The 23,347-nt window shown below is 55.0% G+C and overlaps 2 protein-coding genes across 3 annotated transcripts in view; both read left to right on the top strand.

Moving 5' to 3' along the window:
- LOC146756687 (methyl-CpG-binding domain protein 2-like) overlaps positions 1-23,347 on the top strand; it is a 93,671-nt gene that overhangs the window by 15,062 nt on the left and 55,262 nt on the right. The gene's annotated exons all lie outside the window — the stretch shown is intronic.
- Positions 1,059-17,628, top strand: LOC146756692 (uncharacterized). The gene is made up of 15 exons (XM_085524217.1): positions 1,059-1,682; positions 1,797-1,853; positions 2,020-2,076; positions 2,214-2,273; positions 2,356-2,420; positions 2,652-2,727; positions 2,928-2,974; positions 3,128-3,242; positions 3,563-4,244; positions 5,669-5,710; positions 6,764-6,931; positions 7,652-7,738; positions 7,826-7,930; positions 8,302-8,343; positions 17,424-17,628. Exons 1-11 carry the CDS (start codon positions 1,059-1,061, stop codon positions 6,766-6,768), a joined length of 1,830 nt encoding a protein of 609 aa, XP_085380343.1. The 3' UTR covers positions 6,769-6,931; positions 7,652-7,738; positions 7,826-7,930; positions 8,302-8,343; positions 17,424-17,628.

The following is a 23,347-nucleotide window of genomic DNA, read 5'->3' as shown; positions in this document are numbered from 1 at the left end:
CAGCCTGCCTGGGGCTCACTGCCAGGCAACAAAATGGCTGACTGACCTACTGGGCCTGTGAGGCCAAAAGCCGGCCACGTAGTCCGGGGGGACCTTGCCAGGCCTGAAGCTGGTAATGCGGTTAGATGGGCACTGCCAGGCTAAAAGCCAGCTGTCTGCTCTGGGGGGCACTGCCAGCTCAAATGCCTGCAGGCCAGGGAAGCCCTTCCAGGACAAAGGCCGATGATCTCACTATAGTGTCATACTTGATCCCAACAAAAAGACATTTTCTTCCAAAAACACTGCTTTTCATCCCCAAAAGAAGAAATTTTCTACAAAAAATCACTCTTCTTAGCACAATATGATTCTTTCTCCCCAGTATAAGATTTTTGTCTCAAAAATGCAATGATTTCAGCATTCAATATCTATTTATGTCAAGATTTAGACAGTTTTCACCCGAATATCACTATTTATCCCAGAATGCAGAGAGGTGCATTCTTTCTTTCCAGGATCCCAATAACCAGCTGTGCTGTTTATGACGCTTCATGGCTTCTCCTGGTGGTTCGACGTGTCCGGCCTCACCTAGAAAGGAAAACTCAAAGCACAAACAGTTCCTAACAGGTGCCACAGGAGGATTTTCTCTCTGCCACTGGATGGACCAACCAGATGCTGCCTGGAGGGTTTCACTTCACTGGAAGGACAGGAATGGGAGCCTGAGCAGATCCAAGCTGAACTTCAATACTCAATGTGTTCAATGCTCACAACGAATGGGTTGGTTCCAATGGGCCCTATGCCCCCACTAAAGAGCTTTGACAGCTCACAGCACTTGCCCAGGGCACTGCAGGTTGTTTCTCCTCTGCACTGTGGGGTCTCAGGGGTGGGAGCCTGCAGTTTTCTAAGCTTATTTTGGCTGAAAACAAGTCCCGTGTCAAAGAAAGCCAAGCCTGCCCCTTGATCCTCATTGAGCTCTGAGGCCGACCTGCCCTGGGTGCCCAATGAGCACCAGTGAGAGCTGCAGCAATTGAGATGCTCATCATTAGAGATGGCAGCGGTCAAGAGGTTCAGGCCCATGCAGGAAGATGCTGAGAAGGGCAGCGGGCTCAGCATCTCATCCTGAGGCCAGCCTGCCTGAGGAGGCCACCTCCATCCCCACTGGTGGGGGCCATGGCACACAAGGGGTGAGCATCAGCCTGAAAAGAGCAGAGCTGGGCTCCTGCAGGCAGGGCAGGCAGCAGGCGGGCTCAGAATGGGCAGCAGCCATCACCACCTGCATTCCATTGCGTCGAATAGGCTGCTGTGTGACATGGAACCCAGGAGCCGCATCAGAGCGGCTGCAGGGCGGTGGGTGCCACATCCAGGAGGAGCTTCTGGCGAACGACTGGAAGCATTTGGAAGGGATGAGTTCCCATGTGGCTGTTGCCAACAAGGAGCAACCTGCGTGTGTGATGCGCACCAAGATGAGCTGGTGGGAGGACGGCTCCACAACAGGCTGTGGCTCCCAGGAGTCCAGATGGCACCAGCAAAGGTGTGGGGATCCACAGCCAGCACACGGCACCGTTGCCAATGGGCACCAGCCGGCCCCATTCCGCAAGCGGTGCGGGTCCTGCAAGCAGCTGTGTGAGTGGTACAGCAATGCGGGCCCAGTTTGCCAGCGGAACATTAACAGCATGCAGCAAGTGGAGCTGCTGCAGGAGCTGGAGCAGGTGAACACCTAATGGACGGGCACACAAGGGCCGAGCTGCCGGCTGAAGGGCACCCTGCCCATGGCATGGCAGCAGAGGGCCGGGGGACAACGCTGCTCCCTTCCCCTCCCACAGGCTCATGAGCAGCTCATGGAGAACCGCACGGCCACGGCCAGGGAGTCTTTGTTGAAGGTGAGGAGATGCTGCTGTGTGGTGTGGGGTGGGAGAAGTGCCCTCGTGTGGGTCTGCAGCTCCAGCCCTGCAGGCCCTGCTTGCCCCGATGGAGGAGGCAGGAAGGGACGGAGCCCCATGGGAGCACCGGTGCCCTGACGGTCGATGCTCTTCTGCTTTCCCACAGAATGCCCAGCAAATACGGGCTGAAAGAATGGCTGCCCGTAAAGAGGAGCTGGAGCAGGTAGGGGGCATTGAAGGCTTGTCCTCACAGCTCGGCATCCTCACGCCTCTGGCTGTGCAGGAGGACCTCGGTCCCAATCCCTCGGGTCCATGGGACCCAACGCAGCCACCCCTGGTGGTACACGCTTTGTCTTGCAGGAGAAGCAGCTCATTGCCCAGCTGGAAGAGCAGCTGAAGGCTGAGACAGAGGAGATCGAGGTAGTGTGGTGGGTTGAGGGAAGGGGTGGGGGGCTGCTCACCCCCATGTTGTGGACCTGGAGCTCATGTTTTTGTCTTCCAGGTGCTGCACAGGGAGAAACAGCGCCTGCGAGAGGAGCGGGAGGAGCTGGAGCTGGAGGGTGCCTGGTGAATGGGTGTGGTGAGTGGGACCCACCCATGGGACCCTGCACCCCACGCCTGCACACGGGGGTCTCTGACACACCTGGGGAAGCAATGGGACTGCAGTGCTGCTGGAGATAGGGCTCTGGTTACTGCACGGTGTGGCAGAGCAGCCCCATCCCAGCCCTGGGGGGTGGGCACACAGTGCTGGGGAGCCCCCCGTGGTGATAGACTCCAACCAAGCCTTGTTCAACACAGGCAACAGCATCAGATGGAGCTGGAGGTGGAGTGTGAGCCTGGGGCTGTGCTGCCGGAGCTAGTGGAGGCACAGCTGGTAAGGGGCAGAACACACAGCACCCTCACCCCATCCAACAGGGGTCTCCCCATCCAACAGTGGTCTCCCCATGCAATGGGGTCTCCTTGAGGACAGGGCTCCTTCCAGCACTGTTGTGCTGCTGGGCTCCCGAGTCCTGCATGATCCCCCTGCTGTGCAGCAGACCCTGACCTCCATCTCTGCCCCATCTTCACCTACAGGAGAAGAAGGAGCGGGCGAGGAGACGTGGGTTCTCCTTCTGGATGCAGTGAGTATCCCCTCATTGCTCTTTGCCAACAGCAGCCGGGTTCCCATCAATGTGCTGATGGCCTGGACCCCTCTGCAGCCCCTTTGGCACCATATGGGGCTGTGCTGCCATGGGGCAGGGACGCCTCATTCCCAACCCTCTTTCACCCCACAGGACCATCTGCCTCATCTTCGTCTGCCTCCAGCTGCTGCTCATTGCTGTGCTGGGCTCTGCCCTATTTTACGCCCAGCACTATGACCAGGAGCTGCTCTATCGGCTCCTGCTGCAGGTGCTGCCCCAGCCAATGTACAGTTCCGTGGCGTACTTTGCAAGCAGGACCCTGCGTGTGGTCTGTAATGGGCTGCTGCCCATCTGACCACCCAGCTCAGTAACCCCTCCCAGCTCGGGGCTGCGTGCTGGGATAGGGGACAGGGCTCTGTCCCCACGGAAGGGGCCTCTCCTGTGCTCCTGCCCCCAGGCACAGCAGTGGGGCCGCCATTTGGGGTGGTTTACACGGGTTATGGGATGGAGTCGGGGGAGGGGGCGCTCACAGGGAATGTGAGCAGTGCCCCTCCCCTTATAACTCCCATCCCCAACTTTTCCTCACAGAGCGCAGCAGACACAGCGAAGGGGCTGCAGCAACATCAACTACCGCAGCAGGGAGAGCGCGGGAAGCAAGCCAAGGAAATGGCAGCAGAAACATCTCATGGCGAGAGCAGCCTTTCCGAGGAGTCCTCCCACAACACATCTGGATCGCTGCCACCCAGAAGGGAAAAAGCGGGGTCTCCCACTGACAAGATGGCGGCAGCAGCATCTCGTGTGGAGCCCAGCGTGCCCGAGGAGCCGCCTGTCCTCACATCCACATCGCTGCCACCCAGCAACGAAGGAACGGGGTCTCCCACTGAGGAGACGGCAGCAGCAGGGGCTAACGGATCGTTGGTCAGCTGCTCATCCCGGCCGGGCCGGCCACTCATTGGCCAGCGGCAGCTCCGGCCCGCCCATGCCGGCCTGTCATTGGTCAGCGGGTGCGCCGCCGACGCGTGTCGCCGTCTCATTGGCCAGCGGCAGCGCCGCCGGCTCCGATTGGCTGAAGCTCCGCGCGCGGGAGCGGCCGCCATCTTGTGTCTCGGGGCCTCCCGGCTCTCCCTTCGTTCGGCTGAAGCCGCTGCCGCAGCCCGGGCCGCCCCGCACGGCAGCGCCGCTGCAGCCGCTGCGCGCCGGAGCTGTCCGGGCAGCACCGAGACGGAACCGCGGCACGACGGGAGCGGTGCTGAGGACGGCGGCGCCGGAGGTGTGCGGGAGAACGGGGCCGGGCCGGGGCCGGGGAGAGGAAGCTGAGGTGGGCTGTGGGTGTAGGGGGCAGTGGGGGAGGAGTGGGGGGGATGGGGGAGTTGAGGGGGCTGTGGGGTAATGTGTGGCCGTGGGGGGGCTGTAGGTCCTATGGGGCTGTAGGGAGGGCCTAGGGTAATGTGGGGCTGTGGGGGGCAGTGGGATGGATGTAGGGGTGAACAGTGGGGGAGATGGGGTTGTAGTGGGCTGTGTGGGGATCCCGAGGGATAGGAGGAAATGGGTGGCTGTGAGGGGAATGTGGGGTCTGCCGGTGGCTGTAGGGGGATATGGGGATGTAGGTAGGTGAAGTGGGAATGTAGAAAGGTGTGAGGGGCTTATCGGGAGAGCTGTGGGGCTCTAGGGAGCACTGTTTGGGCTGTAGAGGGCTATAGGGCTGTGCGGGGTTTGTAGGAGGATATGGGGCTGTAAGGTGCTAGGGGGAGTGTAGGGGTAGATGTAGGTGTATGTGGGGCTATGGGGAGCTTCCTAGTGGCCATAGGAGGGGGTATGGGGTTCTAGAGAGTTGTCTGGGACTTTTGATGTGGTCTAGGGCTATATGGGACAGCGGGGGCTGTGGGGAGAATATAGATGACTGTGGAGGGGCTAGAGGGCTGATGCTGGGCTGTGGGGGGCTCCAGGGGATCATGGAGCTCTAGGGGGCTGGGGTGCTCTGTAGGGCTGTGGGGGAGTTGTAAGGTTCTAAAGGGGGGGGTGTAGGGTGCTCTGGGTGGATTATAGGAGGATATGTGTCTCTAAGGGACTGTGGGTGGGCAGTAGGAGGATTCTAGTGGGATACAGTGTTATAGGGGATGTATGGGGCTATAGAGTGGGTTATAGGGGCACGTGGGGCTAGAAGGCTCTCCCTCGCTTCCCCTTTCATTTCCCCCTCCCTTTTCCCCTTCCATAGCAGAGTGGGTGAAACGGTAGTCCTGAAATTTCAGTCAGAATTGGAAGAGAGAAGGGAACGGCAGGAACGGATCAGCCGGGCCATGGGGCAATACCTGCTGGGGAGGTACCGGATGTTGGGGAAATGCTGCCCCCAGTGCCAGGTGGGGGGGGGACATGGTGGGTCGGGAAGGGGCCCGGGGGGGGGGGGGCAGTGTGGGGGTTGTGGTAGAGATGGGGGGGCTGAGGGGGGGTCTGGAGGGGATAGTGGGGTGTTGTAAGCAGGGGAGCTGCTGCCCCCATTGCCAGGTGGGGGGGTTATGGGGTGGGGGATTGCTATGGGGGGGTATTACTGTTGGGGATGGAGAAATGTTGTGGGGTCTTAAGTGGGGGGTTGGGTTCATGGTGGGGAGGCGGGGGTGGGAGTGGGCCATGGCACTGTGGGGGGCTCCCTGTGACTCCCCCACCTCTAAACTGTACCCACCCCTCCCCACCCCCCAGACGATTTTCCTACAGGACTATTAGCAGCATCTCTGGAAAGGGGTGAGTTGGAGGGGGGAATTGGGGGTCAGGTGGTGGGGGGATGGGAGTGGGATGGGGGGTTGTAGATGGGGGGCAAAGGGTTGGAGGGTGGATACGGAGTGGGGTAAAGGGACCCATACTCCATGAACCCATGGAGTGGGGTCAAGGGACTCATCTGGCAGCCTCGTTTCGGGGGGGGCGGTGCCCCGAGCACCCCCTGCCTCAAAGAGGCGCCCAGAGCCCCCTGCCCCCCCTGTGGCCTCTAAGATCTGGGGGGCGAAATGGGGGCAGCGCAGCAGCAAAGATGTGGCGGCTGCGACCAACACGACAGGGGTGGGTCCTGCTGCACCCCAGGTGTTTAGATAAGGCCACCAGAGCCCGGCAGAAAACACCGGGAGGACCCCCCCGAGCTGCCAACCCCACCACAAAAGCCCGGAGCCAACAGCTGCCCCGCTGCCCTTCATCCCCTCCCCCAGCCGCCAGCTCTAAGTGGGGCAGGAGAAGCTCGGGGGGGTCGGAGAATGTGGGGAAGAGGCTGGTGGCCAAATGGGGGGTTAAGTGGGGCGAGGGGGGGGTCCTGAGGCAGAGGAGGAAGAAGAGGCGCAGGAAGGGGCAGAGCTGGGTGCTGGGCTAAGGAAGCCAAGCAGTGTCGGAAGGAGGCAGGGATGGGACAAAGACCCCACTGGGACCCCCAGAGGGCGGCGTGGAGCAACGCCGGCTCTGCAGTGGACAGCAGTTGGGCTTCTCGGAGACCCCAGACCCCACAGCAGCTGGGCCTGGGCTGCATGGGTTAGGAGGAAGGAGTGGACAAGGAGGTGGTGTGGAAGGGGAGGGATGGGATCCAGCGAGGGGCTGCTATGGAGGTCCCCCCTGGGATCCTGAGGTACTCCATCATTGGGAGCCCTGGAGGTGGTGCCATGGGGGGGATCCTTGTGATCTGGATCCCACAGTGATGTGCCAAGGGGACCCTTGGGATCCAGCAGTGCGATGTGGAGCGGATCCCCAGCATCCAGTGATGTGACAACACTGGGACCCTTTGCCTCACCGCTGATGGACGCATCTCTCTCATTTCAGCCTGATATTTCTGTTGGCAACTGCTGGGCTTTCCAAGGTTCGCAGGGCCACGCCGTCATCCAGCTGCCGGAGAACATCTGGCCCACAGCTTTCACCATGTGGCATGTCTCCAAGGCGGTGTCTCCCTCTGGGGATGTCAGCAGTGCCCCCAGAGACTTTGCCATCTTGGTAAGTCTCTGCCTGCTGCTGCTTCTGGAGGCCCCCAAGGAAAAAGCTTTGCCATAGAGCCCCATAAGAGCCCATTGAACCCCTATAGAGCCCCAGAGACAAGCAACAGAACACCATAACCACAACATAAGACCCTATAGACCCCCACAGACACCCTGAAGAGCCCTATAGAGCCCCCACAGACACCCCAGAGAGCCCCATAATGCTCCGTAAAACCCCATAGAGCTGCACAAGAAGCTCATAGAGAACCAAAGAGCCTCATGGTGCTTCACAGACACCCAACAGGGCCCCATAAGGGCCCTACAGACACCCAACAGAGCCCCATAACTGCCACATAGAGCCCTGTAAGACCCCATAGAGCCACACAAGAGCTCATAGAGCACCATAGAGCCACACGGTAGACACCCAACATAGCCCCATACGACCCCATACAGTTGGGAGCTCCCAAATTTCAGTGGTGGGCTGCTGCAGAGCACGGCATCCTGCCTGAGGGCACCAAATCCCTCGGCTGGTTCCATGTCTCCAAAGGCCTCTGCTGCTCTTTGTGGCCGAGCAGCTGGGAGCAATTGCTCCACGTGCCCTGACTCAGGTTCACCCTCCGCTGTGCTCCAATCCTACCAGAGCACAGGGAGGGTTGGAAGGGCTCCCACCTTTGGCCTCAGTGTGTTCTTTATGGCACGGCCTGCCTAAGTGTGACCGCCATCATCTCTTGTCTTTGAGGGAGTGGATGAGGATGAAATGGAAACTCTCCTGGGATCGTTTGTTTACGATGTGGACGGAGAGATCGCCCAGGCCTTCCATGTTCAGGTATGGCAAGTGCAAGGGGGGAGGCTGGGCTGCCTGCACGGCATGGGAAGAAAGAGCTTTTTTTTTTTTCCTTTTCCCCTTCCATAGCAGAGTGGGTTAAACGGTAGTCCTGAAATTTCCGTCAGAATTGGAAGAGAGACGGGAACGGCAGGAACGGATCAGCCGGGCCATGGGGCAATACCTGCTGGGGAGGTACCGGATGTTGGGGAAATGCTGCCCCCAGTGTCAGGTGGGGGGGGGCCATGGGGGGTCGGGAAGGGGCTTGGAGGGGGGGGAGCAGTGTGGGGGTTGTGGTAGAGATGGGGGGGCTGAGGGGGGGTCTGGAGGGGATAGTGGGGTGTTGTAAGCAGGGGAGCTGCTGCCCCCATTGCCAGGTGGGGGGGTTATGGGGTGGGGGATTGCTATGGGGGGGTATTACTGTTGAGGATGGAGAAATGTTGTGGGGTCTGGTGTGGAGGGTTGGATTCATGGGGGGAGGCGGGGGTGGGAGTGGGCCATGGCGCTGTGGGGGGGTCCCTGTGACTCCCCCACCTCTAAACTTTTCCCACCTACCCTCCCTCCAGATCATTCTCCTACAGGACTATTAGCAGCATCTCTGGAACAGGGTGAGTTGGAGGGGGGAATTGGAGGTCAGGTGGGGGATGGGGGGGGGTTGTGAGTGGGATGGGGGGGAGCAAAGGCTTGGAGGGCGGATACGGAGTGGGGTCAAGGGAGGGGGTATGTGGGGCTGGGACGGGGTAAAGGGGTAGGGATGGGGGGTGAGGAATGGGGCTGTGGGGTGCTCAGGGGTTGGGCATGTGGGGGTTGGAATGGGGTCTTTGGGGGTCAAGGGGTGGGGGTGGGGGTGATATGGGATAGGGTCATGGCGGGGGAAAGGGGAATGGGGTCATGGGACGGGGGGGTGAAGATATGAGGAGGGGTTGCAGGGCCATGGAATAGGGATTTTTGGGGGGGGCGGTGAGGGATGGAGTGGGGAGGGGTCCAGGGGGTGGGGATTAGGTTGGGGTTTGTCACGGTTTGAACTAAAAATCCACCTGCGTCCGTGACAGGGGGCCGTAGGCCCCGGAGGGGCCCTAGGCCGAAAGGAAAAAGTTAATTAGGAAAAGAAAACAGCGGCAACGATCTAAGGAGGCACACTTATTTACTAAATACTATATCGAAATTCAGGATAACACAATATAATACAATATAATTGAAATTGAGCTAACGAATCAAGCAAAATAGGAGAGAGAATGAGTCCCGTAACCGAGAGGCCTACTGTAAATCTAGGCGAACGGCTGAAGGCTCCCACACACTCCCCTGAACGCCAGAACTCGAAAGACGTCAGTCTGTTCTGCGACAGAGTTAATATAGAGTCCAGGTCCCGTGACCTATCGTGTTGTTCCCTGGGAGATGTAGTCTTCTTCTGATAAGTTGCAGATTCAGTAAAATTATTCATGCTTTATATGATGTTATGATGTGGAATACTGATAGCAAAAATTACAAAATTATTAAACCATGACATTCCACCCCTTATTCTACATCATTACATTATATTTATACATACATACACACTCATATGTATAATTGTGAATAATCAGCAACCTTATTTTTTCTCAACAATCTATATTTATTCCATACAAATCCCTAAGTTGAGAACAAAACTCTATAACCTAATTTACTATTTATTAATTTTGAGAAAATGGCAAAACTGCCAGAAAAAGGAAAACATGTCAGCGGTAGAGGGGAAAGGCAGCGCTAGTAGGGCGTCCCCCACATCAAGGTGCACTCATCCTTTCCCAGCCACCACAGCAGATTTCCTTTTGACTTATACTTCTTTCCATGTGTGCTCTACACATGCATGGCCAGTGCAGGATATAGAGTCCAGATGGAAAACTTGCTTACAGAATGCCTAATTAAGGTATATAGAGAAAAAGTGTTTCCTTAACATTAATCCACTCTATCTTAAGTCCTATACCTAATTGAACTATTCTGTACCTAATTGAAATATTTTCTGAGACTCTACCTATATATCTACAGGAAAATCATTGGCTGCACTCCCCCAACATCAAATTCCCTTGTGGTACACATTGAACATTCCCATTTTTGTCCATCACCCACCATGTGCACCCAGGTCCCTGGGCAAAGACAGTACCCCGGAGAGGTTTGCCCTTTCCAGACGCTGGAAGGACCCAAACCGTCTTTCCCAACACGCTCTTTATGTGTACTACAGGAACCTTATCTCCCTCCACGGTACGTAGGGAGCTGGATTGGTTAGGACCATTGCGATTACTAGATCCTCGAGTGTTGACCAACCAGGTGGCTTCTGCTAAATGGTTCTCCCAATTTTTATACGTTCCGCCACCCATTGCTTTCAACATAGTTTTCAACAACCCATTGAATCGTTCAATCTTACCAGAAGCTGGTGCATGATAGGGAATATGGTAAATCCACTCGATGCCATGATTTTTGGCCCAAGTGGTTACAAGGGAATTTTTAAAATGGGTCCCATTATCTGATTCAATTCTTTCTGGAGTGCCATGCCGCCACAGGATTTGCTTTTCCAACCCTAATATGGTGTTTCGGGCGGTAGCATGGGGTACTGCGTATGTTTCGAGCCACCCAGTGGTTGCCTCCACCATGGTGAGTACATAACGCTTACCATTGCGAGATCGTGGCAAGGTGATATAATCAACCTGCCATGCCTCTCCATATTTATACTTTTGCCATCGCCCTTCCCCCCAAATAGGTTTCATCCTCTTGGCTTGTTTAATTATGGCGCATGTTTCACAATCATGAATAACTTGAGCAATAGCGTCCATAGTTAAGTCCACCCCTCGGTCTCTGGCCCACTTATATGTTGCATCCCTTCCTTGATGACCTGAAGTCTCATGGGCCCACCGAGCTAGGAATAATTCACCCTTGTTCTGCCAGTCCAAGTCTATTTGAGCCACCTCAATTTTGGCAGCTCGATCAACCTGATGGTTATTTTTATGTTCTTCAGTAGCCTTACTTTTAGGCACATGAGCATCTACATGGCGCACCTTTACAACAATGTTCCTTATTCGGGCAGCAATGTCTTTCCACAGTTCAGCAGCCCAAACAGGTTTACCCTTTCGTTGCCAATTATCATCTTCCCACTGTTGCAACCACCCCCATAAGGCATTTGCCACCATCCATGAATCAGTATAAAGATGAAGCATTGGCCACCTCTCCCGTTCAGCCACATCTAAAGCCAGCTGAACAGCCTTTACCTCTGCAAATTGACTTGATTCTCCTTTACCTTCAGTGGCCTCTGCAACTTGTCGTGTGGGGCTCCATACAGCAGCTTTCCATCTGCGATGCTTCCCTACAATACGACATGATCCATCTGTGAATAGGGCAAATTTCTTTTCGTTTTCTGGTAGCTCATTGTATGGTGGTGCCTCTTTAGCACGTGATACCTCTTCTGTAGGTGGTTTTTCAATTTTTTTTACTCTCAGGCCAGTCCATGATCACTTCTAGAATTCCAGGACGGCTGAGTTTTCCCATTCGAGCTCGTTGAGTAATTAATGAAATCCACTTACTCCAAGTGGCATCAGTAGCATGATGGGTGGAGGGAACCTGTCCTTTAAACATCCAGTTTATTACTGGCAAGCGAGGTGCTAGAAGAAGCTGAACCTCTGTCCCAACTACTTCAGAAGCAGCCCGAACCCCCTCATACACGGCTAAGATCTCCTTCTCAGTTGGAGTGTAGCGCTCCTCAGACCCTTTATATGCTCGACTCCAAAATCCTAGGGGTCGGCCTCGGGTCTCTCCTGAGGCTCTTTGCCACAAACTCCAGGTGGGACCTTTCTCTCCAGCAGCAGTGTAGAGGATGTTCTTCACATCCTGTCCCGTCCGTACTGGCCCCAAGGCCACGGCACGGGCTATTTCTTGTTTTATCTGCTCAAAAGCCTGCTGCTGCTCAGGACCCCATGAGAAATTATTCTTCTTCCGTGTTACTTGATAGAGAGGGCTCACTATGTGGCTGTAGTTTGGGACATGCATTCTCCAAAAGCCCACTACTCCCAGAAAAGATTGGGTCTCTGTTTTATTTGTGGGCGGAGACATAGCAGTGATTTTGTCAATCACATCTGCTGGGATGTGACGACGTCCATCTTGCCATTTTATACCTAAGAACTGGATTTCCTGGGCAGGCCCCTTCACCTTGCTGCGCTTAATGGCAAAACCAGCTTGCAAAAGAATTTGGATTATCTGTTTCCCTTTCTTGGAAACCTCTGCTGCTGTATGGCCCCACACCACAATGTCATCAATATACTGCAAGTGCTCAGGAGCATTACCCTGTTCCAAAACAGCTTGGATCAATCCATGGCAAATTGTTGGGCTGTGCTTCCACCCCTGGGGTAAACGGTTCCAGGTATACTGAATACCTCTCCAGGTAAAAGCAAACTGTGGCCTACATTTTGCAGCCAATGGGATGGAAAAGAAGGCATTAGCAATATCAATGGTGGCATACCACCTAGCTTCTTTTGACTCCAGTTCATACTGGAGTTCTAGCATGTCTGGTACAGCAGCACTTAATGGAGGTGTGACTTCATTCAGGCCACGGTAATCTACCGTCAGCCTCCATTCCCCACTGGTTTTACGCACTGGCCATATGGGGCTGTTAAAAGGCGAGTGCGTTTTGCTAATCACTCCCTGATTTTCTAATTGGCGAATTAGCTTTTGAATGGGGAGCAATGAGTCCCTATTGGTGCGGTACTGCCGTCTGTGAACCACTTTGGTGGCAATTGGTACCTCTTGGTCTTTTACCTGGAGCAACCCCACAGCAGAAGGATCATCTGACAGACCAGGTAAAGTTGACAGCTGCTTAACACCATTTGTGTTTACAGCAGCTATCCCAAAGGCCCATCGATACCCCTTGGGATCCTTGAAATATCCCATCCTAAGGTAATCGATTCCCAGTATACATGGAGCCTCTGGACCAGTCACAATAGGGTGCATTCGCCAGTTTTTACCAGTGAGGCTTATTTCGGCCTCCAACATAGTCAATTCTTGGGAACCCCCAGTCACTCCATGGATATAAATTGGTTGTGTCCCTTGGTGACTTGAGGGCATTAGGGTGCATTGTGCACCAGTGTCCACCAAGGCTTTATATTTCTGTGGTTGAGATGTGCCAGGCCACTTAATCCACACAGTCCAGTATACTCTGTTGTCCCTTTCCCCCCCCTGGCTGGGGGCAGGGCCCCTCTATTGTTTACCTCGTTGACTTGCAGCAACTGGAACTCTCCCCCGTTTGGAAGAGTTCACCTTGGTGGTTGTTTTGGATTGTAATTCTTTCACTCGTGCCTGAAGTGCAGAAGTGGATGAGTTATACCACTTCTTTATATCCTCCCCATGATTACTCAAGAAATACAACAAAGCAAAACGTATGGTCTTATCATTGTCGTTTGCTTGAATACGAGGACGTCTCTTTTTTATGGTTGAGATTTTCGATGATACAGGTCGAGAGGAACTCATATTGTTTAGCTCTCTCAATAGGTGATCGTGGAAATCCTGGTTTCCATCATCTGGTACCACCGTGGATTCATCTACATCAGGCACATTAGCCAATTTGTCAATAATATCACTTTGTGTTTCCTCCACTTTGTCTAACCTTTCCACTATTTTTTTTCCCATTTGGACAATGGCTGAAGTATAAAGCTTAACTTCTGTAGCGCTTATAAATAATTCAAGCTCCTGAAGTCTGCTAATTAGCTCATTTACAAGGGGCTTTCTTTCCCCTTTGCCATATACCAATGCAAGTGCACTGGCATGCTTTTCTGGAGCTGCCTTTGTAAAGTCACGCCACATTTGTCGTGGAACGTGGACTGCTTCAGGATCATGTAATTGGTTTGGATTGTTACGATTGAACTGGGGGCTGTAGAGCATTTCCACCAGAGCCCTTTCTCTCAAAAATTGGATACCTTTCTCCATATCAGTCCATTTCTTATTCTCAGGCTCCAAGTCCCGTTTAAAGGGGAATCTATCTCTTACCGCTATCAACATCCGCTTCCAGAGGGTGTAGGACTGATTTTGGCATGTGCCTATACCTCTGTCCACACGTGAGTCCCTGGAAATGCTACCCAGTTGGCGAGCTTCACTGCCATCGAGCCACGCACTGTTGGCACCATTGTCCCAGCAGCGAAGTAACCAAGTGACCATATTTTCTTTTGGCTGACGTGTGAAATCCTTTCTCAGATCTCGAATTTCACTCAGTTTAAAAGATCGATCAATAATGGTCGTAATACTTTGCTCACCTTTTGCTCTATCAGGAGTCCCAGGTGTTAATGTTGGCAGCTGTGTTGATGAGGCTGCCCCATCTATAAGTTTGGACTCGAGAAATTCTCGTAAAGAAAATTTAGCTTTTGGCTCCTCGTCTGACTCTGACCCTGACTCTGACGCTTGTGTTATTTCCTCCAGGCGACCTTCCTCCTTCTTCCTCTCTCCTAACTTTCTCTCTCCTAACTTTCTCTGCTCCTCTGACTTCTTCTCCTCCTCTAACATCTTCTTATACTGCTCTAACAACCTCTGCTCCGCCGACTTCCTCTGGTCTTCTGACTCCTCCTGCTCTCCTGAGTCCCCCTGACCTCCTGAGTCCCCCTGCTCTCCTGAGTCCCCCTGCTCTCCTGAGTCCTGCTCTCCTAACTCCCTCCGCTCTTCTAACTCCTTCTGCATTTTCTCTATCTGAGTTGAAACTCGTTTTGTTTTTCGCCCTCTTACAGGGGCAACCAGCATTGTATCTGGTGCCCCCGGTGGTTGGTTAAGTTGGAGTACATACGGTTCAGACTTGAGGGTGTCGCATTCTGCCCGGAGGACGTTATAACTAGACTGGAGGGCGTCGTGCTCAGACTGGAGAGCGTCGTAGTCAGACAGGAGCTCGTCGTACACAGACCGGAGGGTGCTGCGACTGGCTTTGAGGGCGTTGTAGTCGGCCTTGAGGTCAGTGTACAACGAGTCAATAGAGTCATGTTTGACCTGGAGATCGACGCACTTACACAGGAGGGCGCTGTGCTCGGACTGGAGAGTGTCGTGCTCGGACCGGAGGGCATCGCGCTCAGTCTGGAGAGTGTCATGCTCGGACCGGAGGGCATCGCGCTCAGTCTGGAGAGTGTTGAGCTTGGTCTGGAGGGCATTGTGCTCGGTCTGAAGAGTGTTATGCTCGGACTGAAGAGTGTTGTGCTCGGTCCGAAGGGCATTGTGCTCAGTCTGAAGAGCGTTATGCTCGGACCGGAGGGCATTATGCTCGGACTGAAGAGTGTTGTGCTCGGTCTGGAGGGCATTGTGCTCAGTCTGAAGAGCGTTATGCTCGGACTGGAGGGCATTATGCACAGACTGAAGAGTGTTGTGCTCGGACTGGAGGGTGTCGCAGTTGGATTGGAAGGCATCATGCTCAGTCTGGAGAGTGTCATGCTCGGACCGGAGGGCATCGCGCTCAGTCTGGAGAGTGTCATGCTCGGACCGGAGGGCGCCGTGCTCGGACTGGAGAGCGTCGTGCTCGGACCGGAGGGCGCCGTGCTCGGACTGGAGAGCGTCGTGCTCGGACCGGAGGGCGCTGTACTCGGACTGGAGAGTGTTGAGTTGGGATTGCAGGGAGCTTTTCTCATCCCAAAGTTTTTCTGCGTCAGCTCTAAGACTCTCTTTCTCGTACCAGATTGAGTCTCGTTGGTACAGGAGATCTTTTCTCTCAGCTTCAAAAACTTTTTCTCTCTCTACCTTCTCATCCCAAAGTTTTGCTGCGTCAGCTCTAAGACACTCTCTCTCGTACCAGATTGAGTCTCGTTGGTACAGGAGATCTTTTCTCTCAGCTTCAAAAGCTTTTTCTCTCTCTACCTTCTCAGTCCAAAGTTTTTCTGCCTCAGCTCTAAGACTCTCCTTCTCGGCCCTGAGACTCTCTCTCTCAGCTTCTAAAACTTCCCTCTCAGGAATGGTATTGACTAAGGCCCGATAAGCATTAGCTAGGCCCAAAATCATTTGTGCCTCCTGAGATCTGCCTGAGCCACAACATTCCTGCCTCAAATATGCAATCAAACTCTCAGGATTCTTCAAGTGTTCAGGAGTGAAGCTCCATAACACTGAAGATGTCTGTCCTTTGAGAATCTCTTCAAAACCTCTCCACACTCCCTGCCACTCAGTATTCTCTGGTTCTAGGGAAGACTTCCTCCGGATGTTATAAATCCAGATACTGAGTGAGATTATTACAATAATCAACAGTAAGATCAGGGAGATTAAGAGTGTGACCCACTGATCATTCAAAAACTGCATAAAGGATTCATAGAAAGAAAGAGGAGCACGCTTAAAAATCACCATTTCTGTATAATTAGTTGCATTAGTTGCTCCCTCTGGAGCTGTATACAGATACGAAGTGAGCATTGCTAACCATGCTTTCAATTCATTATACAATTGTATAGCTCCATAAGAAAAAGTGGCTAGCTTAAACATGGCCCAATATGTTCGGAGCGTCTCAAAAAAGGAACCAATGGCACACAGTCCCTGGTAAAACAAATTTAGTAGAGAAAACATCTTTTTTCCTCCAATAGAGAGAAAAAGTAAAAGAAAACAAAGCTCAGCAGTGTTTATAAAATATACCGGAGTATTGGCAGTCCGCCTGGACTTTCAAGGTCAAGCTCGCAGGTGCAGAATCGCAAACACGAGATAGCTCCTTAACAGGGAAAAAAAAAACTCGTAGCTCTGTTAAAAGCTAAAAGAGCAACAGAAGAAAACACAGAAAAACAGCAACTCAATTTGCCCGCATTCTCCACCAAAATCTGTCACGGTTTGAACTAAAAATCCACCTGCGTCCGTGACAGGGGGCCGTAGGCCCCGGAGGGGCCCTAGGCCGAAAGGAAAAAGTTAATTAGGAAAAGAAAACAGCGGCAACGATCTAAGGAGGCACACTTATTTACTAAATACTATATCGAAATTCAGGATAACACAATATAATACAATATAATTGAAATTGAGCTAACGAATCAAGCAAAATAGGAGAGAGAATGAGTCCCGTAACCGAGAGGCCTACTGTAAATCTAGGCGAACGGCTGAAGGCTCCCACACACTCCCCTGAACGCCAGAACTCGAAAGACGTCAGTCTGTTCTGCGACAGAGTTAATATAGAGTCCAGGTCCCGTGACCTATCGTGTTGTTCCCTGGGAGATGTAGTCTTCTTCTGATAAGTTGCAGATTCAGTAAAATTATTCATGCTTTATATGATGTTATGATGTGGAATACTGATAGCAAAAATTATAAAATTATTAAACCATGACAGGGTTGTGGGTCTAGATGGGGATCTGGATGGGAGGGTGGGGGCAGTGGTTATGGGGGGGATGTATGGGATGGGGTGAGGGGGGACCTGGGGATGGGGGCGATATGGGATGTGATCGAGGTGGGGGGGTTGGGGGCTGTGGGATGGGGTTATGGGGAGTTACAAAGGGAATGGGATGGCAGTTGGGCTGGGTTACGGGATGGAGTGGGGGGGTCACAGGGAATGGGATGGGGTGGGGTGGGATGGGATGGGATGGGATGGGGAGGTTATAGAGGTGTTGGGATGGGTTTGGGGTTGGGATGGGTTATGGGATGGCGTTGGGGTGGTTTACAGGGGTTATGGGATGGGGTTGGGGGGGAGCTCACAGGGAATGTGAGCAGTCCCCCTCCCCCTTTAACTCCCATCCCCCCCTTTTCCTCACAGCGCCGCAGTCACAGCGAAGGGGCTGCAGCAACATCAACTGCTGCGGCAGTGAGAGCTGAGAATCCTAAGCACTAGGCCACCAGGGATATCTGTTTTTCTGCAGTATGAACCTTTTAATATTTAATATTTGCTCTTGCTCTTCTACATCACGACGTTATACTTAATATAAACATCTACATAGAAATAAACTATAATCAAAACATAATATGCGCATGGGTCTGCATACACATATATACACAGAGTTACCGACTGCACTGCCCTAGCATCAGATTCCTTTGCGGTACACATTGAACATCCCCCCTAACCCTAACCCTGCACTAACCCTACACTAACCCTAACCTCTCCCTTGTTCTGCCTTTCTAAGGCCCTGGACTGGCCCACTGCCTTTTGGCCTGGCAGGGCACCTGGCCGGCTCGATTTTGGCCTTGGAGGGCTTCCTTTGCAATGTGCTGTGGAAAAGGGAATTGAAGGGAAGGGAAGGGAAAAGAAGGGAAGGGAAAAGAAGGGAAGGGAAGAGAAGGGGACCCAGTGTGTTTAGTGGAGCGTGGGAAAGATTGTGAGCCTGAAGTATTCGGCCCATGAGGAACCGGGGGAGATAGAGATGAGCGTGGAGTAACAGGGTTCTGATGTGCACAAGGGGTTGCCTGCATGTGAGCTCCTGCTCTGAGTCCTCGGTCCTTCAGCAGGGAGGCGGTTGCTCACACACAGACACTGTGTGATGCCCAAGGTGTCTGGGCTGCTCCTGATGTGTGCCAGTGCTTGTAAACCGTGTGGGAAGTCCCTTTGACAGACAGCTCCTTCCTGGGCATCAGCTGAGGGCCAGAGAGGGGATAGCACCGGCTGTCTGGTGAATTCACATGCAGCTGCAAGTGCGGCACAGGGCCTTCAGGAAAGCCATGCCCATGGTGTGTCCGTGCTGCTACGTCAGCTCCAAGACCCACGATGGCTCTGATGCCTGTGTGCCACCTTCTGCACACTGATACCATAGATGAGCTCTCCAGTCCAGCTGTGTCCAGGGATGCTTTCCAATGAGGATGTTGACACGTGTGGTTTTGCACTAATGCAAACAGCAACACACAAGAAGCTCAAAATCTTGGTAGAGCTGCAGGCCTGAGCTCCTGTTTGGACCACAGGGGCACAGCTGAATGGCTTCCACAACTGCACTGTAGCACAAGGGGGATACCGAGTCTTTAGGATGGATGGGCGAGGAGACAAGGAAGGGCGGCTGCCCTCTGTGAGAGTGCACTGAGCTCTGCCGGGGGATGGAAGAGCAGCCATGTCAGAGCTAATGGAAATGGCCAACAGAGGAGACCAACAGTGACTGTTCTCAGCTTCCTGATCAGGGAGAGCAAGTGGAAGGTGCCCTCTGCAGACAGATGGGAGCCTGATGTTGTCAGGCTCTTGTCCCCTTTGGCGGCCTTTTGCACTCCAGTATGTGCTGCAGGGACAGCACAGCAGGGCATGTGGCATCCAGCAGATCCCTGGAGAGCACAGATGGCAGCTTCTTGACCAAAGCCATGGAGGAACCAAAGAGGAGAGGTGCTCTGCGGGATCTCATACTCTCCGGCATGGAAGGTCTGGTAAGAATTGTGAAGGTCAAAGGGGCATCAGGCCATGTGCAAGATGCAAATGGATCTCTTTTTATTTATTTATTTATTATTTTTATTTGAGGCTGTGTCACGGGTTACTTAGATTTACCTATGCCCGTGACAGGGGAGCCACCCTGTGGGCCCCCTCTGGGGCCCGGAAAGGAGGGGGAAAAGGGGAATAAAAGGGGATAAAAACAGCGGCAATCTAAGGAGGAAAAACTTATTTTACTAAATATGACATCGAAATAAAGGATAACACAATATAATATAATTGAGGCTAATAAATCGAACGAAACAGAGAGAGAGAGTCCCCGAAAACCGAGAGGCCGACTGTGAACTCTATGCGACACGGCTGGAACGCTTCCCACTCTCCGAGAAGTTCGAGAGAAGAAGGAGGGCACTCCAGCCTGGGAACGAGATTATATAGAGTCCTGGTCCTGTGACTTATCACTGACCGTGTTGTTCTCTGGGATATGTAGTCTTCTTCTGTGGACTGCACATTCAATACAAGTATCCATACTTTACATGATGTTATGATGTGGAATACTGAGAGCAAAATTACAAAATTACAAAACCATCAGACAGGTGACATTGGGGTGACAATGGTGTGATGCTGTTGGGATAACGTTGGAGTAATGTTGGGGAGCGATTTTAGGAGTGACGTTGGGGTATCACTGGGGTTGCTATCAGGGAGGGAGGGACGCTTTTGTTGCTGGGGGCCGACGCTGGGGGGTCATGTTGGGGTTATGTTGGGGTTATGTTGGGGTATCCCTTAGGGGGCGACATCGCTGGGGTGGCGATAGGGGATCAGTTTGGGGTGACACCGGGGTGCAGTTCCGCTCTTTGGCCACGCGGTGGCAGCAGAGAGCTCTCCGCTCTCTTGACGACAACGAAACGAAGTCGGGTCAGCAGAACCGGACCGGAACCGCGCATCCGAATCCTCACGGAACACAAAACTCAACACTCCAATCTGCATCGTTCCCATTTACAGAGCAAACCTCATGAGAAACACCCCTCCTTTCCCATCCTCAGAACCGACCCAGACCCATAGATACCTTCTGGAACCACCCGTGTACTGCCCTCAAGCCTCCCCCCTCAATAGGCGACCCAAAGGCACCAGAGCCCCCCAGCGCTGACACCGCACGTCCACTCTCCCCTCCCTCCCCCAAATTAGGGCCAGACCGCGGGGGGCAACGAGGCGGCCGCCACCCACCCCCCATCTCCGTCCCCTTCATCCAACACGAAGGGGGTGATGACGGCGGGGGGTCGAACCCCTTCCCACACCCCCAGCGTTTCCCACATGGCGTCGAACATGCGGCGTCGCCTGGAGGCGTCCCAAGGGGGGGGACGGCCAATGGTAGGGGCGCAGGGTGGGCCTTAATTCTGCTCCCCCCGACCCCAACCGCACCGAGCGGCCCTGAGCCCCCCCCCCACCTGCACGTGGAGGCGATGAGGGGGGGTCGCGTCTTCGGGCTCCAAACGGAGGCAAAGCCGTAACCCCCCCCCGGGGCTCCCCATCGTGCCAAAGCCCTCCTGTAACCAGGGGGATCCCGGGGGGCACCGAAAGGCGGGGGGAGCGGTGGGGGGTTGTCAGGGAGGCGATGGAGGCGGAAAGGAGGGGGGGACAGAGCGGAGGCTGAGAGCCGACCCCCCCCCCTCCGTGGTTATCCGATGGGGGGGAAGGCGGAGCGGGGGGGCGGCCAAGACGGTGCCCAACTTGGGGGGACCCAAAGCGGTCGTTAAAGCGGCCTGAAGCGCAGCCCGGTCGCCGACGTCGATGTCCCCCCCCCCCCCCGACGCTGTGTGGGCTTAACGGAGGAGCTCTGTGGGGCAGCAGGGGGGAGGCAGCGCTCAGCACCCCCTGCCCCCCCCCTCCAGTCTCCGTCCCCCCCCCCGGCTCCGGGCGGCCAAACGCCGCAGGTAGCGGCTGCACGCTTTGGGCCGGGGGGACCAGGCGCCCGAGCCAATACTCTCAGGTACCCCCGCATCCCCCCCTCGTTTCGGGGGGGGGCGCCCCCAGCACCCCCTGCCTCAAAGAGGCTCCCAGAGCCCCCCCCCAACCCCCCGCCCCCCCCGCGGCCTCTAAGATCTGGGGGGCGAAATGGGGGCAGCGCAGCAGCAAAGAGGTGGCGGCTGCGACCAACTCGACGGGGGTGTCCCGCTGCCCCCCAAGTGTTTAGATAAGGCCACCAGAGCCCGGCAGAAAACACCGGGAGGACCCCCCCGAGCTGCCAACCCCACCACAAAAGCCCGGAGCCAACAGCTGCCCCGCTGCCCTTCATCCCCTCCCCCAGCCGCCAGCTCTAAGTGGGGCAGGAGAAGCTCGGGGGGGTCGGAGAACGTGGGGAAGAGGCTGGTGGCCAAATGGGGGGTTAAGTGGGGCGAGGGGGGGGTCCCGAGGCAGAGGAGGAAGAAGAGGCGCAGGGAGGGGTCAGAGCTGGGTGCTGGGCTAAGGAAGCCAAGCAGTGTCGGAAGGAGGCAGGGATGGGACAAAGACCCCCCCGGGACCCCCAGAGGGCGGCGTGGAGCAACGCCAGCTCCGCAGTGGACAGCAGTTGGGCTTCTCAGAGCCCCCCAGCACCCACAGCAGCTGGGCCTGGGCTGCAGGGGTCAGGAGGAAGGAGTGGGCAAGGAGGTGGTGTGGAAGGGGAGGGATGGGATCCAGCGAGGGGCTGCTATGGGGGTCCCCCCGGGATCCTGAGGTGCTCCATCATTGGGAGCCCTGGAGGTGGTGCCATGGGGGGGATCCTTGTGATCTGGATCCCACAGTGCTGTGCCAAGGGGACCCTTGGGATCCAGCAGTGCGATGTGGAGCGGATCCCCAGCATCCAGTGATGAGACAACACTGGGATCCCCGGGGTCTCTAAGGGCTGCATGGAAGGGAGGTGCATTAGAAGGGGAAGGGGTGCACTGGGATCCAGAGGAGCTCAGCCCCACGGTGACACGAGGCTGCCCAAGGCTGTTGGGACCCAGTGGGTCATAGTGTGAGGCTGGGCCGGGATCTGGCAGCAGGTTGTGGAAGGAGCCACCTGCAGACATAGGAGATGCTCCAGGATCTGGTCAGCAGCACGGCAGGATTCAACAGGATCTGATGAGAAAGAAAAGAGATGGGGGTGAGATCCTCCATCCATACAAAGATCCCCTGGATTCCCCCCCCCCTCCCAGCCCCATATTGGGATTCCAATGGATCCCTTGATCCTTTCCAGTACCAAGGTGATGATCCCTGGGATCCCATCACCCCAAACTCAGCCCCCAGACCCTCCCCATTACCAATGCAGAGCCCCCCCCCCCCCCCCCCCCCCCCCCATAAGATTCATCCCCCCCAAAGCTTCTCACCTTCCACCAGCAGCAGCACCAGGGGCTGAAGGCAACATCCTGGGGGGGTCCCCCGGCCCCTCAGCAGCTCCCGCAGACACTCAGCTGCTGCCGCCGGGCCCCCCCCCGCTTCACCCCCTCGGCTTCCTGCAGCAGGAGGGTCACAAAGGGGGCAACGACACCCACGGACCCCCCCGTGCCGGTGGCCAATAGGACGGTGACGGTGGCCAGAAGGAGCAGAGCCCGGGGGTGACCCGGAGGGTTGTGGGGCAGAGTCAGCAGCTCCAGTAGAGCCTCGTATACCGCCGGGACCCCCCCGGGACCTCGCATGCTTCACGGGGGTACTCGAGCAGGAGCAGCAGCAGCTCCACCTGTAGGGGGGGGAAAGGGTGTTGCGGGGGGGACACACAGCTCTCCGTGGAGACACAGCTGACACGTCCCCACCCCTCTGAGGACACCCCCCCCCACCGTAGGGCCGTAGGAACCACAGCGAGGGCGGAACACCAGTGAAGCAGATCGTTTCCAAGGGGGACCCATTTCCGCAGAGCACGCGTTCCCTCCGGGGGAGCGGGTTATGGCACGGACCCATTGGGGATAATGGGGGGAAGGGAGTTGCATCCCCCTGATAAGAACAAGAGGGGGTCTGCATGCTAAAGAACTACTGAATATGTATCAGAATTCCGAGAACTATTGCCTAGGTATCAGAATTCCAATAAATCATTGACTATGTATTAAATGTACCTATATCTGTGTCATGATTTTACAAGTCGCTGTGCAAGTTTGGTGGAGCTATCCCCCTTGCACCCGGCGCTGCACAACGCTGGAATAAACATACCTGCTTTATAACCCATCTCTGGATTATAGAGTTTGATTCTGCAAGTCACTGGAGGTTAATGAGAGAGTCTGGGGAATGGGAGATTTCCCTTTAGTCAGGGAAGAGGTGGTCTGTGAGTGCCTAGGAAACATTAAGGTCCAACAATCCATGGGACCTGATGGGGTGCATTCGCGGGTGCTGAGAGA

The sequence above is a fragment of the Coturnix japonica genome, chromosome 26 (genome assembly GCF_054131305.1).
Source record: "Coturnix japonica strain WE chromosome 26, WE-NBRP24, whole genome shotgun sequence".
Lineage (NCBI taxonomy): Eukaryota > Metazoa > Chordata > Aves > Galliformes > Phasianidae > Coturnix > Coturnix japonica.
Note: the sequence above shows the minus strand (reverse complement) of the source record. Positions and strands in the feature narration are given on the sequence as shown.